At 28.7% G+C, this 12,667-nt stretch overlaps 1 protein-coding gene across 3 annotated transcripts in view; it reads right to left on the minus strand.

Moving 5' to 3' along the window:
- The window catches only part of LOC121118616 (uncharacterized), a 45,267-nt gene extending 33,142 nt beyond the window's left edge, over positions 1–12,125 (minus strand). For 2 of the 3 annotated variants that reach the window (XM_040713195.2, XM_040713194.2), the window contains exon 1: positions 11,792–12,125. In XM_040713195.2, the coding sequence (XP_040569129.1) occupies positions 11,792–11,852 (61 nt within the window). In that variant the 5' untranslated portion in view covers positions 11,853–12,125. The remainder of the gene's footprint in view (positions 1–11,791) is intronic. The other variant, XM_071888507.1, reaches the window with a different exon arrangement.
- Positions 12,126–12,667: the final 542 nt, after the last annotated feature.

Here is a 12,667-nt window from a genome sequence, read left to right on the forward strand (position 1 = left end):
GAGTGCAAGGAAAAGACGGGAGCGAGACCTGAGTTAATACCCCCTACCAAGAGGAGAACTTTTACTTTAAAATAGGATTAGTGCTGGGAAAATATTATAAATATAACTTTAATTCATTACAAAGATATATTTATTTTAATATGCATTTTTAAAACCATTTACAACAAAGATAGACGATTTCCTTGTACGACAAAGGGAGGGATTTGTGTTAATGTTCTTCATTGTAGCTAATCTAATAAAACTTCATGACAAATAAGCTGATCTCCTCCCAAAAATTCTTCAAAGTCTAAAATAAATTTCATCCAAAAATCAAAATGGTAAGGGGCTCCATTTTACAACTCCATCACCTTTAAAATAAAATTACCCACACCTTTATAATAACAACATACATACTAAAGCAAAATATCTATAAATAAGTTGTTGTTTTTTTTTATACACATTAAAAATAATCACTATATAATATGAGATATTTACGTGAAATATACTTGGTTTAGTAACTAAGTTTTTTTCCTGTAAATCTTAGTATAACAATTAATAACACTTATTTTTCCGCAAATTATTTCTGTAATTACAACCAAATATAAATAAGTTGAAGAGGATTTTTCTCTTCCTATTTTCAATAGTATTAAGTACGCATTAAGAATAAGCAAAAAAAAAGTTTAAAGTAGTTTTTCTTCTTGTATTTAATAATGCAGGGATTCTAAAGAAGGGAAACAAATCTTAAAGAACTTTTTTTTTTCATGTGAAGAAGAAAAAAAAACTTAATATAAATATATGTATGTATTGTTTGCTGTTAATTTACTTAATTCCTAATAGTTCAGTTATTTATTTATTTGTAAAGTTTCTTTTCTAATATCCTTAATTATCAAAGTAGACAATTATAAAGAAATCAACAAGTATCTTCTTAATTTTTTTAATATACATATGTGATGCGTCAACATAAAAAAAAATGTGGAATAATGATCAAGAAAAGAAGAAAATCAGAATTTATTTCTTTACTTCATATATTCATACACAACCAATATTTAGTAAACATATTTGAGTCAACTATACGCATTTTATTTAAATTTGGGGGATGCGTCAGATGCATAATAATTTTATCTATGATTTTGAACCTTTATTAAATTTAAGAGACTTAATATGCTTTGATATGGTCTTGCAACTAAAATCTATAATGATTTATTGTGAAAATCAATATTAATAACTTTGCAGTGCCTCCAAAGGGATGATAATTATAATTTGATGATTTAAATTGACGATTATTCATTGAAAAGTACAAAAGAAATCTGCACTCAATTTTAAAAAAGAATTATTCTAGCTTAATTTTCTATGGACGGGCCACATAGGATTGTTTTTCTCAGGATCCCGGGATTTGTTAAGGTTTCACACAAACAAAGTAATATTCTTTGCTAAAATGATTTTTCAAAAAAAAATTGAGTGTATTATATTTGTATTTTTCGACAAATTATGGTTAATTTCTATACACAAAATTATTTTTTATTAGCCCTTTAGAGGCGCTACAAATTGCACTTAAAGTGTTTAAAATTCATCGTCACAATAAAAATCAGAAATTATTATTTTTTTTTTGGAAGGCCATATCCGGGACAAAGTAAGTCTTAAAATAAACAGAATTTGGTTGTTTTATCTTAAACCATCCTACAAATTTGAATAATATGGCTATAGTTGACTTTAATATTTCTAAGAAATCTTGAACAGTGATTTCATTCCCAGTAAATTAATTCCCTCTTTTTTCGTTCCTAGTAATTCATTCTCTTTAAAATTCATCCATGGAAATATCATTCCCAGTTTGAAGAAGGATAAAAGTGAGTGTAGAGGGAATCCTAGCATTATCCTATGAATTATGATAATTGTTGTAGTATTAAATCCAAAGCTGAAGTTGAGGGTGGGTAGAGTAAGTGATCCTGGAGAAGGGAATGAGGGGTCCGAGCAAACTTGCTTATTGTTTACGTAGATTTGAATTATAAAAAGAGGAAGGGAAGAGGAAAGAGGATGAAGAAATTGATGATTGTGGATTGATGAGAAGATGTGGGAGCAAGTAGAGGTAGACGATGAAGAAGAAGAGGAGTAATGAGGGGATTTACTTCTTTTTTCCAAGGTATTAATCCACGGATCCTACTATTCCATTACTACACACTCCATTAATCATCTCTGGTCCTGTACAGCCCTACCCAAAAACTACTAATTAGTTTAGAAACAAAACAAATACGTATAACGTCACTAAATACATCCCCCCCCCCTTTCAAAGTGGGGTTGATATTTCCGGGAATGAATTTTACTAGGAATGAATAGACAGGTTACTGGGGTGAAATCTCCTAGCACCCTAAGAAATATATAGCTGCATGTCAGTAAAAAAGAAATGGGGATTTTTTTGTATGTAAAAAAAAATATTTTTTAAGCCTTGACACTCCATAAATTGACTATTTGTACATTGTGTGTCCGATAGTGCATCTGAATTAAGCTTATATAAGAATGATATACAAGTGTGTAAGTCGGAAGCTCAAAATTATTTTCAAATTTTGTGTAGAAACTTCTTTAGTCGAAGCATTTAATATTAATTTACTCTGACTATAAGAAAAAACAAACAAACAAAAAACTAATACAACTAAAATGAGTACTTGGTAGAGCGCACACCTCCTCCTATGATTTTTTTTTTTCGATGTTAGATTTTTGGCTATATGAAGCGTCTTTATTAACATACAATATGACACCAATTTGAGCTCTGTATCTCGATATGTTCCAAAGTAATAGCCAATAAGGCATTTTTAATTAACGTTTTGTGTTACCTTAACATCTCAAAATTTAAGGATATTTTACTATGACCATACATAATCTTCCTACCAAGTTTGATAAAAATCAATTTGTAACTTTTGCCGTAATCCTGGTGATAAACATACCAATAAAGGCAAAACATAACTTCCGTTCAACTTTGTTGCGAAGGTAATAAGAAGATATCAAATTAAAAAGAGCAAATTGTACGAACTTTTTGTACAAAGGGTTGCTTGTACATTAAGTAATAGTGGTACATACATTATATTGATAAAACAAAATATTTTTTTTTTAAATGAAGAAAAAATCATAAATTGAGCTTCTTTCAGAAAGTTTTTTTCTTCCTCTATTAGTTTTCATCAAGATATAAAGATGTAAAAAAACTTGCTACTTCCATTAATAATGTAAAAATTATTTTTTTCAACTGATAAATTCAACTTATTTCTATAAGTAAGTAGGCAATTAGAGTTGAAAAACTATTTTAAGGCTTTAGTTTTTAATTCAAGTAGTAGGGGGTTGTGTATTAATTTTCTTTTTAATTATCTATGTTTATAAAGTAAAGTTTGTCTATATGTGTGTTTGTCACGCCATTACCTTGGAAACACAAAAATATTCTTTGTATTTTTTTTTCAGCTGTAGATTCCCTCGTCTCACTTGATACCTCATGACTAGTTTATAATTTATTATTTTTGATAAATAAACAAATTAATTAGTTATACTTATACAAGGCGAGGACTTAAAGTTAGAATCCTCTTCGAGGCTGTCAATTCGAAATAGCTAAAAAATAGCTACAATTTGATGTTTGTTTTGTTTTTATGCTATCAAAAATGTCCTAGAAACAAGCAAAACGGGAGAGGATGTACGATCTTCACGGTCAACGTTGTTCTAAACAGGAGAGATGATCGTTTCTCGGCTGAATCAAGAGCTCAGGTCGAGGGAACCTTCAGGAAGAAACATCCAGCTCATGTCATGGCCCTCGGCGTCGTAGCGTCCGACTGTAACAAAATACCCCCCAACTTCTTCAAGGCCAACGAGAAAGTCAACACGGACGTCTACCACAAGGTGCTTAGGTACCATGTCTTGCCATGGTTGAAGAACACGTTCCCAAAGGACAACTATGTGTTTAACCAAGACGGCGGCCTGGTACACCCATTCAAGAAGGTGCAGCATGTATGGAAACAGAACATGGCTGCCTTTTGGAGGCCTGAATTCTGGCCTTCGTCCTCATCCGATGTGGACTCCCGGGACTTTGCTGTTTGGAGCTTCTTGGAGGGCAAGACGAACAAGGCTTCTAAACCTAATGTCAATGCACTGAAGGCTGTGATCACGGATGAGTGGAATAACTTGTCTTCGGAATTCATCGAGGCTACTGTAATTCTGTTCGTCGCCGTATTGAAGCCATCATTCAGAATTGAGGGTGACATATTGAATAAAAAGTGTAGAAAATGGTTAAATTACCAACTTTTGCTTCAAAAGTTTGCTTATGTATATAGCACAAAATAAAAGTTTGTAGAAGTTGACGCTTTTTAAATTTTCTAATTTTTGAGTCCTTACTTTGTATATGCTCCATATCCAAAAGGACAGGAATACTATTTTTTATTAATCCTTTGTCGTATACATGTATGCATATAGTTAGCCATTTTATTATTTTTATGAAAAATTTTAGGGTATCAAATTCAAATCTATAGCTAAGCTTTTAATAAAATATTACCAAGCAATATTTTAATACAGTATCGAATAAAATACTATATAGGATTTAATATTATGAAATACATACCTAAGAGTATACATAATTCATTTCAAAAATTGTGGAGAAATAATGAAACAATGATAGTTTGGGAGTATTTAAGAGATAAATAATAGTTTGTAAGATTAACTTATTTAGCCTTTTTTAGGTTTCTTTTTGTATATGAAGGACTCATTTTCGAACTGCTGACTACTTGATCTAAGAAATAAAAAATGTAGTAACGAGCGTATGTAGCGAAAGCTCAACTAGTCATATTAAATAACAGTGGGAAAATGGAGCACATATATATATCAGCACTACTGCCTCACTCAAAAGATTTAAATTATTAGCGCTGTCGTTAAAAAAAAAAAAAAAAAAAAATAGCTATGTAACATAACATTCGTATATGTGAGATTATATCTCTTTATTTTGAAAATTCAAACTTATTAACGAGAAAGGAGCACTATGGTTGTTATAGTGATTTATGTCAGCAGATATGAAAGATGCCAACATATATTGTTCTGTTTGATTTACACTCACGGGATTTTAGACAATTTCTGTTTTTTAGTTTTATGTTCTCTCTTGATAATAATTAATAAATAAGAAAACACTGTTCAGGTTGCACCTACAAAAAGTGTCAATATCTTAACTTTATAATTATAGCAATGTCCGAAATTTAAAAAAAACATGTCCTGTCGATATACAAAAATAAAACAAACCTAAAAAGGATATGTAATGATCTATGTTTATTAGATCAGCTGCAAGGAGCCGTGAGAGGAAGGAAATCAACAAAATCCCACTTATTAAATAGCACTAAAAAATTAGCTGAAACTACTTGAATGTTGATCTTCAATTCTACACTGAGTTCAACAAGGACTAACACTTATAACTCTGTAACAAATCCTCAGTTTTACTCTTTGTCCTTAGTTTACTAGTGATTACTTAATACTTTTATGTTCTTTCTTCAAGAGTAAAATAATAATAATAACAACTTTAGAAAATAAAAAGCACTGTTGAGGTTACACCCTCAAAAAGTATTGCTCTCGTCTAATGTCATATTTTTGACAACTTTATTAATGTTCATCTATTCAGTGCCTATGAGAGCAAAACTTTTCCTTTATTAGGAGGAGAGAGGAATCTGCCTTATGCCTCGTCAGAACGGGTTTCGTGACTCCACTATATTAACTATCAATGGCATATTATAATTTATATGAATTACAAAGAGTTGAAAGACCATGAAATACATGGTTTACAATTTAAACTGTTATTAGTTATTTATTAGTTGGTCCTCTTACCTTTTGAATATACTCGTTTATACCAGTAGTTGCATAAATACGCGGACTATTTGTAGCAAATAATTAAATGTGTAATAAAATTCGTATGACGTATTTTTTTTGAGAATTATATAATAGAGAATTTATTCTGGTATAAAATTTAATATAATTACTGAATATAACCGCCATCAGCTGCATGACACCCTCCAAGCGCCCGTGGGAGGCCGTGCACAAATTGATGATGTAATGGTCTTCCATGGCTGCCTATTACTCATTGACGCTGGCATTCAATGAGTCCAAATTCGGGCGGCGGGTAGCACAGGCCTTCTTCTCAAATTGCCATCACACACTGTAGTCAAGGGGATTCAAATCAGGTGATTGAGGTGGCCAAATGTTTTTGTAAAGGCCTCCTTCACCTCATCCACATTGATTTTCCGTAGTCTACCGGTCCGAACACCCTCCTTCAGATCTTTTCTCTCATTGACAAGCTTCTGGTCCTTGAACACAGTAGTCCTTGACATACCTACCGGCGCGGAGGAGAGTGGCAACCATAGGACGTTTGGCCTCATCATTTATCGTAAACGACTTTGTTTGATGCGAGTAAGAAAAACACAAACAAAGCCAAAAGATTTACCCAGTTATTTGTGCTGGAATTTTTTATTTCTGGTCACGGAACCTCGAGATATACATAAGCGTTTAAAAATTAGGTCGCGTATTTATGGAACTACCGGTATATGTATATTTTTTTTCCTTAGAGACTTCATAATATGTGTATTGTAGTCCTTTTAAATATGTAATAATAAACTAAAATTAAATAAATGTATTTAGTTAATGTAGTAGCTTATAAAAAGAATTTTTTTTTTATAAAAGATAAGAAATTGTATTTTTTTTTTCTTTTATATAATTTTTTTCGAGTCTCATTATTACATCATTTAACAAAAAAAAACTTAAACATAACTAATTAAATCAAAGAAATATATAAAGTAAATGGAGCATAAAATAATTATTTTCTTATGAAGGAGGAAAAAATGTAGTGGAAGATTTTATAGATAAATATAATATCTATATAATATCTAGTTTCTTCAAAACCTATTTTCAAATTTATCATATCGAATTATGGATAATTAATATTAGTTATTTGATTTACAAAGAAATTTCACTTTTGTTAGAAATTACGTACAAACTTTTTATCGTTTATCAATACTTTATATTTCAAGTATTATTTTGGTATTAAATAATAGAAAAATAATAATTTTTAGGGAATTAACTTTCATTAGAAAATAAGACAATGCATTATTAGTTTTCAAATAGTACATCACTATTCTACATGTGAGAGAAAGAGTGATGATGATGAGGAATAGGCTATTTTATCATACGTGTATCTACGAGTATATTTCATTTGTACATAATCAAGAACTTATTTGGTGTAACATAACCAGTGATACATAAAATATATCCTGCCGGTATGTTAAAATAAAAAGAAACGAAAATGATCTGGGTAATCCTGACAATTTGAAGTATGTTTGGAAGGAGATAAACTTAGCTGTCATGACATTTTATTGCATCCGCTGCAAGAACCTGTGAGAGGAAGGATATCAACAAAAATCTCACTCTGATATATCCTTGTAATTTTTCCTTATTAAATCTCGTAACTACGTTTTTTCTTGACTTCTCTGTCAGTATAGTAAACATTGTAAATGGTGTATTCATTTGTCATAAGACTTTTTTAACATAATTGCATTTAGCATAAGATTTGTAACACAATTATTCATTTTTAAAGAAATGAGCATATATTAATGTTGTATATGTACACATTGTATATACTATATTTTGTGCATCGTATATTCAAGTTCTTAAAACTTCATCATTTTGTGTGAGTGTAAATTTTTATATTTTATAGCAAAAAGGATATATATCATATATGTATTTATATACTTCTTCCATATTTTATATGAAATTTCGAATTCATCCCTTTTTAATATTAAAAATAAAAAAAAAAGTCTTTATGATACAAATAAGATTGAATATTATTATTATCAAGAAAAAATATATGTAATTACGAGGATCCTGAATAAGCGTATTCACACCAAAGTGTGCAACTAATTTTCAGGGTTTTAATATAACCAGACTTGGAGTTAAGACTCCAATTGGAATGAGACATGTGGCATTGCAACAGGGGGAAGGGCACTCCCCATCGAGTACTTTTTAAAATGTATATTATTTTCTGGGAACTTGAACTTGGCTGAATGAAAATATTTTAGGAATTTTGACAAAAAGATTTGAAACTCGACTGGGGTTCCAGTATAACTCTGCTAAAAATACATCAGAGTCTGCAAATGATAAGAGATGTAATTAACATTTTTTATACATTGGTTTAAAAAAAAGTTTAAATGAGTTTATCTTTAAGATAAATAGGAATATCAAGCTAAACTTTTGACTCCGACATCTGGTACAAATAGTATTATTAGAATCTAAATATCAACCAAAACCAATGGTTTAATTAAACCTTTTTTTGTATAAATGGGTTAAAACTCATAAATAATTGAACTTAACTACCATTTTAATAGTTAAACAATTCGAGTTGTGTATTTTGGTTCAAGAACAATTGGCTGAAAATTTTTTGCAGAATGAAATTTCGCCGAAGTACAATTCTCCAAATGAAAATTTTCCCAAAGTATCATTTGTACCATAAATAATATTGATATTTGTGATTTAAAATGAGAATAAAATAAATAAGTATTATTCATATGTTATATGACATACATGTCAATTAATTAGTCTTATTTTGTAGACAATTTTTGTAATTCAAATCTTTACTGTTGTAGTAATTTAAGTAAATTAAATATTAACCTCATATATATTTTTTTAAATTGAAGAATTTATTTTATCTTGTTCTAATAAAAGATATATTAGTGTATATTTTGTTTGAGATATTCAAGGTCAACTATACTTTTTTTTTTTTTAAATATCAAAAAAATGTTGTAAGGGTCTTGCTGCATAATTAAATGCCAATCACATGATCTATTACATGAATTCATCAGATGAGTGGTTTACGAACTACAAGCCAAAACGCTATGGTATCATAAACAATTTTTGAAGAAATTTATCATGAAAAGAAGCTCATAACTCAGAGTTAGATTGAGTTACAGATCTGAAATTTCATTTTTGAGTTTTGAAATATGTTTTTTTCTTTTGGCCAACGAGGCTTATTTATAATTCAATTTAATAGTAGGACTATAAAAAAAAATATTGAAATCAATAATACAAATTTTAAAAAAATACACACGTCCATTAAAACGAAAAAACACTAAAATTTTGTCATAAACATAAAATAAAAACAAAAATTAACAAATCACGCAAAGATAAAGACAAAAACTTAAAAGAAAACACAGCACTGTAGATGTTTATAAAAGGACTATCCTTTCTAAAACACAAAGGTGAAGTTTCACAACGGATAAAACACCGGAAATTTCATAGTCCGAGGAAGCGTGTTTCGCATACAAGATATGCTGAGCCTTTGTAATAGTTCCATTAATAATATTTTCCTTGTTTCCGGAGTTTTTAAATATTAGTTTATTTAACATATGAAATTTTATTAAAATCCTTTTTTTTTTTAAACCAGGTTAAGGGTATCATTTTTCTCGTGCAATTATGTATAAAATACAAATTACTATGGATGGGATTTTCAGAGAGAGAGTGTGTGTGAGGAGAATGCAAGAGCGAGGCATATGGTACTACTAAGGTAAGATCTTCAATAACATCAGCCGTCCCGCCATATGATTAGAAAGATTAAATGTATTACTGCTATAGTAAGGAGAACCCATCTTTTATAGTAGTATTAGTGCAGGAAAAATATTCTAAATTATAATTAAACATTTATATTATTTTATTATAAATCTTTAAAAAATAAAGCAAATGTAGGAAGGAATTCATCACTCAGAGTGAGTTGTTAACACCGCGACGATTTATCAAATAATGAACAAAAAAGAAAAAAGAGCACGCATCCCACCCGTTTGTCTTTTTTTATATATTAAAACTATAGGTATTTCTCTACGTTTTACCCATTCCAATAAGTGAGTCATTACATACTCGACATCCATCCCTATTAATATAATCCATGATATTTTTTAGAGTATAATACTTATAAATTTGTTAAAAAATATTAAAATATATTATTTTAATTAATGTGGAATGGTTCTATATCAACATTTTAAAGGAAGAGAATGTGGCAAAATAAAATATGGAAGTTATAAAAAACCTACTCATTAAAGATCAAAAATAAGGGAAGATTTACAAAAAAAAATTGGGGTTAAAAGATCAAACGAAGGTCTGGTATACATGTACATTGAAGAATATTGTATGAAATATTATGGCTCTGATAATTTTTTTCATACACATCAGAAAATGCAGGTAGAAAAAAAATAATGATTTATAAATATACCTATACTCGGTTTAACTCATTATAATGTCAAATGTATAAAACGTCAAAATATCTTATAAATTATTTCTTGAAAGTTCATGTTGATTTAATATTCGTCAAATGAACATTTCTGTTGGGATATCCTCAAAAAAGTTTAACAGAGTTGTGTTTTAATGGTGATCAAAGGCATTTTGAAAAACGTTATATCAAATTTCTATTAAATTATCGATTCTTGGTAATTCACATTACCAGCTCTTTCGAAAATTTTCCAAATATTCACATCAAGTGTTGATTTCCGTGAGTTTCCCCTTGGAAATATCCCTATTCCTGTCTCTTGAGGTAATTCAGTCGTTTTTTTGTCAATGGCTTTATAAACTTATTAAACAAATCATAAAAAGAATTATAAAGAGTCTACTCATCTATTTAGTTCATCAACATATTATTAGTATTCAAGAAAAAGAGAAAGTTCAAATATATTTTTTTTACTTCTTATATGTATACAACCGAATAATTCATATACAAATTTGAGTATTTAATAGGCCCTATATTCAAATTTGTGGGATGAGGTTCGATATCCAAGAATTTTAGCCATAATTTAAAACCTTTATTTGATTTAATAAACATCAATTGGCCTTGATAAGGCCTTTTAAACAAAATTTATCAATTTCCTATTCTTTTATTGTTTTGATATTTTTTTTCTACTTTCAGTACAATGTACGGTGTCTACAGTGTGTTAATAAGAGTAATTTGTTGATATATATTTCGTCAAATAATAGAATTGCAATCCACACTTAATTTTGGGAAAAATAATTCTAGCTTGTTTTTGTGTAGACAAACCACATATCTCAATCTATTTTTCTCATATATCCTTTGAAATCCCCATTAAATTATACAAAAAGATGATTTAAGAAGCTGATTTGGGCACAATAATTAGTTTAAATCATATTCAAATTATGCATCAGCGTCATACGTTTATACGAATTGTTTAGTCTAAAACATACATAATTCGATTTACATGATGTAAATAAGAATTTAGAATAATAACAAAAAAAAGAAAAAGCAATAACTACATTATTCAATTATCAAAAACTTTTATTCCCTGCGTTCTAAGTTTAGTTTAGTTTAATTTTGTTTTTCTTCAACCTCTCTTAGTGATCATTATAAGATGGAAACTAGAGCTTTAGTTTTATAAGTAAAGGCAACTTTAATAGTTAAGGTTTTTTTGGATACCTTATCTATATCGACATTATGAATGAAAATAATTATTATTTATGCTCTGTTTTTCTAGAAATTGTCCAGTTTTTTATTTTAGGAGTAATGCAAAATTAGTTTTTACTTTTGAAGAATTTATTTATAGTCAGTTATGATATTATCATATTTATTATACTAATGGAATTGATTTTAAATGAGTGAGGAAAACAATTTTAAGTTAAATACTACAGCTGAAACTCGGTTTGAGGTTAAAAAAAATTCAGTTTTGTCTTAAATGATTATTTTTAAAGCCATATTTTTTCCAGGCTGCAGTTATTGAGCTCTTTAAGGAATGAAATAATACTTAGGCATAAAAAGAACTTGATTTCTTACCTATGATTTGAAAGAGCAAAAGAAAGAATTTGACGTGAATCCATTCCTGAATGTTCTTCATTTGGTTTAAAACTATTTAAAATTTCTATAAGTTGATGAATTTTGTAATTTATGTAAAAGTTCAAATATGTTTTTTAGTTGATGTTTTTTTTTGTGTTATGTGTATCTTATTTCTGAATCAATATAGATATGCACCAAATTCAACATATTGATTGAATGCAAGTCTCATTAGTAATATTAAAAGTTAAATAGGGATGTTACCTCCTTTCTTTGTATTTATCTCTTATCAAAAAAAAAAAGAGGACCTTTTCAACGCGAGTAAAGGCTCTTAACTAAATACTCTTTTTTTTCTTCTTCTTGAAGGATATATAAATGAGTAGACAGGGGGAGTAAGAGCGACGACGTTTTTTTTTTTTTTTTTTTTTTTTTTTTTTTTTTTTTTTTATGGAGCTACACATATACAAAAGTATATACAACATACCTATACATTGAAGAATTACGTTCCTTGATTGAAAAGGCGTAAAAAATTATTTGTTATCTACAAGTATGTACTACATTTTCTCCATGGTAAAGCTTTTAAAGCAAAATCAATCCAACGTCATCTGAACTAATTAATTTTTTTTATCAAGAGAAAGAGATATAAAGTAACAAATTGCAGCATAAAGTTAACTAAAAACTCTTTATTTTCATTAAAGTATAAATTAAAAATCTCAAATAGCAATCAAAAAATTTAATTCTAATAAAAATAGTATATTTATAACAAACATTGATATATATATTTAATTATGTAGTTTTATTTGGCCCTTGAAGCAACTAAAGGTCTAATAGATCTGGCCCATAAATATGATAGTTTTATGACAAAAACTACTTCCCTCG

This window comes from Lepeophtheirus salmonis, chromosome 5, assembly GCF_016086655.4.
Source record: "Lepeophtheirus salmonis chromosome 5, UVic_Lsal_1.4, whole genome shotgun sequence".
NCBI lineage: Eukaryota > Metazoa > Arthropoda > Copepoda > Siphonostomatoida > Caligidae > Lepeophtheirus > Lepeophtheirus salmonis.